At 52.4% G+C, this 5,193-nt stretch overlaps 1 protein-coding gene across 5 annotated transcripts in view; it reads right to left on the bottom strand.

Annotated features, from left to right (window-relative positions):
* Positions 1-5,193, bottom strand: part of WDR73 (WD repeat domain 73) — a 28,849-nt gene that overhangs the window by 23,227 nt on the left and 429 nt on the right. For all 5 annotated transcript variants that reach the window (XR_005796129.1, XR_005796132.1, XR_005796130.1 and 2 more), the window contains exons 2-5: positions 4,737-4,804; positions 4,330-4,418; positions 2,766-2,854; positions 2,126-2,190 (exon numbers count right to left, since the gene is read on the bottom strand). Coding sequence is in view for 1 of the 5 variants with exons in the window: in XM_040493583.1 (XP_040349517.1) it covers positions 2,126-2,190; positions 2,766-2,854; positions 4,330-4,418; positions 4,737-4,804 (311 nt within the window). In the remaining 4 variants the exon portion in view is untranslated. The remainder of the gene's footprint in view (positions 1-2,125; positions 2,191-2,765; positions 2,855-4,329; positions 4,419-4,736; positions 4,805-5,193) is intronic.

Here is a 5,193-nt window from a genome sequence, read left to right as displayed (position 1 = left end):
CAAACATAGGGGCGCCTGGGTGGCGCAGTCGGTTAAGCGTCCGACTTCAGCCAGGTCACGATCTCGCGGTCCGTGAGTTCGAGCCCCGCGTCGGGCTCTGGGCTGATGGCTCGGAGCCTGGAGCCTGTTTCCGATTCTGTGTCTCCCTCTCTCTCTCTGCTTCTCCCCTGCTTGTGCACTCTCTCTCTCTCAAAAATAAACATTAAAATAAAATAAAATTTAGTAAATGTAACTGTAAACTTAAAAATTGAATTGTAGGGGCGCCTGGGTGGCGCAGTCGGTTAAGCGTCCGACTTCAGCCAGGTCACAATCTCACAGTCCATGAGTTCGAGCCCCGTGTCGGTCTCTGGGCTGATGGCTCAGAGCCTGGAGCCTGTTTCCGATTCTGTGTCTCCCTCTCTCTCTGCCCCTCCCCCGTTCATGCTCTGTCTCTCTCTGTCCCAAAAATAAATAAATGTTGAAAAAAAAATTAAAAAAAAAAAAAAATCAAACATAAATTTACCACCTGACCCAGCAATTCCACTCCTGTCTATCGAAGGGAAATGAAAACTTATGTCCACACGGAGACCCGTAGATGAATGTTCTTGGCGGCATTCTTCATAATAGCCAAAAATCAGATCCATCAACTGGTGAAGGCTGGCCCAGTAGAATAGATCCACGCAGTAGAATACTAATCGGCCACAAAAAGGAACCACTGATTCACAATGTATCACTGCCGTTCGTCCTGACAGTGTCTGGGGCACCAGGTGCCACCAGGTGTGACGCAGAAGACCTCAAAGCACTGTGCGAAGCGAAAGAGGCCACATACAACAGACTGCATACTGTACGATTCCACTGACAGGACATGTTCAGAAAAGGCGAACCAACTATAGAGACAGGAAGTAGGTTAGTGGTTGCCTGGGGCAGGTGTGGGCATGGGGATTAGCAGTAAACGGCACAAGAGATGTTACTGGGGTTATGAAAATGTCCTAAAACTGATTTATAGTGATGGCTGCACAGCTCTTAAATGTACTACAAATCACAGAACCGTCCACTTACAATGTGTGAATTTCAATAAAATTGTAAAAAAATCATCATAGGTACAAGGAAACGATACAACATTAGACAAGTGACAAGTGACAAACAACGAGGGAAAAGCCCTCTGAGTCAGCGACTTCGAAAAGCAAATGAGCACAAGAGCGGCCGTTCTGTACCAGTGAAACTTGGGGAGAAGCCAACAGCCGCCAGCCAGTTTCTGGGAAGCGTCTAAGTGAGACGGCATGGGGCCGGGGACAGAGGGTCACACAAGCAAAGGGTCGGTTCCAACAGTGGTCCTGAGCCCCCGAGGCTCGTCTCCATTCTGGCCGACGGTGGGAGGATGGAAGGGGCTGGATCAGGGCCGCAAGCTCTTGGCGCCTCCCGGATGGGAACCCGCAAACCCACTGCCGGAAGGAGCCCTATTCCGCGTGAGGGAACGGGATCAGCACTCCCAGCTCCTTTTCCTGTTCCCGCCAGGGAGCAGAGTGACCTAAGAGGGAGACTGGTCAGCCCCGCCTCGCCTCCTGCTCGCTCCTTAAGTTTCCATGGCCACGAAGAAAGGGGACCTCTTTGCCCCCGCCGCCACCACCTCCTGCAAGAGGCGAGCTCACCTGAGCGGCCCCAGCTCTGCCCTCGCAGCCGCCCCTGCCGGGGGGAGAGGCGCCGCTTCACTAGGTGCTCTGCTCACGACTGGGTCGGCAAACTCAGTTCCTGGAGCGAGCTACAGGAAGCTCCATTTGGGAGCTGTAAGCCGGACTCTGGTAGCTAATGCATCTTTGCCCATGACCAAGTAGATACTGCATTTTCATTCCCGCCTGGCTCCGAGAATGCTTTTTTTCTTTTTTAGCGTTTATTTAATTTTGATAGAACGCAAGCGGGGCAGGGGCAGAGAGAGGCGGATGGAGGGCCTGAGGCGCGCTGTCAGCACAGAGCCTGACGCGGGGCTCAAACTCACGAACTGTGAGATCATGGGCCGAAGTTGGGTGCTCAACCGACTGAACCGCCCAGGCTCCCCTGAGGCTCTTCTTAACTGGCTTACATTGGGGGCAGGGTGTAGGAGTATCAGGCTTTCTTACAGCCCAGCCCCCACCACGTCAAATTCACTCACCACTGTCCTCTGTCACCTGCCACACATGCAGGTGACAACCTGGAAGACCACTGGTTACCAGCAACCTATTCAAACCAGATAGGAAGTATCAGTCCAGACGGTGGGGCGCTCCCCCGCCTACCTCCCCACCCCCCACACGCACCCTCAGCTTGGGATCCCTACATTCCCCACACCGGGAGAGCTTCCTGCAGGAAGGGGTCATCAAGACCAGTCACCCCCATGTAACAGATGAGGGACAGCCCCAGAGCTCATGGGAGTCACGGGACTGAGCCCAGGCTTCTACGTGGCCTGGTGGGTCCTCACAGAACACCAGCACGGAGCCGGAACACGCAGCCCTGACCCAGAGACTCTCCGCCCCCACCAACTGGGGCTATTAGTCCCGCTACCCAGCATCAGCTCTTTGACAAACTGCACTCCCTGGAACAGCTCTGGTGCTCTGTGGGGAACATTCGTCCCCAGGTCTGCGAGGGAGATGAAGCTACCGGAACAATGGTTTTTTAATATTGTGAATTCGGATGTGTGGGCGCGCCTGTGTGCCGAGAGGGTAGGGGCAGAGGTGGCGATCAAGAGGCAGGACGCCCCGGACGTTTCTAGCCGCTCCACCCCAAATGGAAGGGCTGGGTCACGGAGCTAACCATACCTTGTGTCCAGCACGTGCTTCAGATCAAAGACAGACGTGTCTGAAAATCCTCCGTGGCGTACCTTGAAATCTCTTTCTGGGAATAAGCCCTGAAATGCAAAGGGTGGCTGGTCAGAGAGCCTGCTTTCCCAAGGAACGTTTCAGACGAACTCTGGGTGGGGGGGGGAACAGAGGGAGAGAGAGAGAGGTAAAGAGAGAGAGAATCCCAAGCAGGCTCTGTGCTGGCAGTCCAACTCAGGGCTCAAACCCACAAACCGTGAGATCGTGACCTGAGCCAGTGGGGCACCTTAGCCACCAGAGCCACCCAGGCGCCCCGGTTCTTCTAACGATAAAAATGCAACAGCCACCAATTGTCCAGTGTTCGCGGTGTCAGGCACTGTGTTTAGTGCTTTTTCTACATCATCACATTGAATTCTTACAACCACCCCGTCACGTAGGTTCTTGTAATCACTCCGATTCGAAAATGACAACACTTGGGCACAGGGCACTTGAGCAACTGTTCTAAGGTCACACAGGGATTACGCTGTGAATCTGCACCCAAGTCTGTCTGACCAAAGTTCATGCTCTCGGCCACCAGACGTCACTATCTCCACTATCTCCACGTGAGCAACCGGAAGCAGAGGGAAGGGAGGTGGCCACAAACAAAAGAAGCCAGGGGTGAGGTAGGAGGTAAATAAGGCCTCTCATCAAGGCTCAGGATGGGTGAGCGAGCTCCCGGCTCAAGCTTGAGTGGTGGGGATGGGGGGGGGGGGGCATCAAGAGCACTAGGCAGGAAGCTTCCCCCCAGGGAAACAAAGGTCAGGCTGCCCTAGGAGATGGGTCTGAGAGATTCCACAGCAACCCTGGGCAGGTACTACCTCTTTTCTTCTTCACATGTTCTCTTCTCTTCGCTTCTGAAACACTGACCTTTTCTGACACCCCTCCTACTTCGAAGACTATTATTCCTTCTGAGTAGGTGTTGTGGGTTCGTCTTCCTCTAACCGTTCCTTACGTGTATTCCCTGAAGTTTTATCTTTGGACATCTTCTGCTTTTAGTCCTGAGACACTACAGTCATCCTAGGTGATCTCAACCATTCTAAGGGCTTCCACCACCCTCTATACCCTAATGGCTCTCTAGATCTATTTAAAAAAAAAAGAAAAATTTTTTTCATGTTTATTTTTGAATGTGTGAGCAGGGGAGGGGCAGGGAGAGTGGGAGACAGAATTGGAAGCAGGCTCCATGCTGTCAGTGCAAAGCTCGATGTGGGGCCCAAACCCACGAACTGTGAGATCATGACCCGAGCCGAAGTCACACTGCCAACTGACTGAGCCACCCAGGTGCCCCTGGATCTCTTTTTGATGACGTTAAAATGCCCTCTTCCTCTAGGAGCCCCCGTAAATTTCAGACATTCTGTAGCACTCCTCTCTGTGGGTACTTGCCTCCCTCTATTAGACTAGAAGGGGAGAACCAGTGTTTGTCCGTCTCTCTTTCTGGTGTCCAGGGCAATACCTAGTAGACAACAGGAACTCCCTAAAGGTTTAACAAAAGGAGACACACATGCTCAGCATTTATATTTCTAGTTACCTGGTTTTCTTTTACAGAAAGTCTGAGAGGTAGTAACAGATGAAGAATCTCATTTTTTTTCAGGCTTTCATAGCCAGCAACACAGACTCCTGGAAAAAGAAGAAGGAGCTGTGACAAACTGCTAGGAAGATTCTGGACCATGGCTGGGGTCTAGAAATTCCGGCAAATCCCCCAAAGCAAAGACAAATTCCTCTGCCATTGGTATGCAGCCTTGTACTGGGGAATGGAAGAGACTTAGACCTTAATAAGAGGAATATAAGCGCTGACGGAGTGTGAACATTGCTACGAGACCAAGAAGAGGCCTCAGATTCCCAGAAGTGTGGGTTGGGTCCCTCTGGGCTGAGCTTCAGAGTCCCAGCCTGAGAAGGAAGATTCCATCTCCTTCAGGGCCAGGCAGGGCACATCACCTTTGTCATCAATCCATTCAAGGACTCGTGTGGCTTCGGAAAGGTCGAATGCATGGAAATCTTGGTACCTGCATGATAAAGACACAATGTCACATGGAGCGCACCACTCTACAGCTGTTCAAGAACTCTGAGAGGGCGGTGTGATCCGGTGGGTAAGGGACTCAGGCTCTGGAGTGAGGCAGACCTGGGAGCAGGTCTTGTTGCACATTTTAACCCCCGTGTGACTGGGCCCAGGCCAGTCACAATATCCCTGAGCCTCGGTCCTCATCTATAAAATGGGATTCCCAGAGTACCCAGACTTCCTTCCCAAGGTTGATGTGAGGAAGCAGAGAGACAGATAATCTGATCAGAGATCCACTCCGGCTGGCGCAAAATAATTGGTGGCTCGTGTGATTAATTCTCCTCCGCAAGCACTGCGCTTCCTAGTGCACTGCGCTTCCTAGTGCACTGCGCTTCC

Source organism: Herpailurus yagouaroundi, unplaced genomic scaffold (genome assembly GCF_014898765.1).
Source record: "Herpailurus yagouaroundi ecotype Mexico unplaced genomic scaffold, PumYag 185, whole genome shotgun sequence".
Taxonomy (NCBI): Eukaryota; Metazoa; Chordata; class Mammalia; order Carnivora; family Felidae; genus Herpailurus; species Herpailurus yagouaroundi.
Note: the sequence above shows the minus strand (reverse complement) of the source record. Positions and strands in the feature narration are given on the sequence as shown.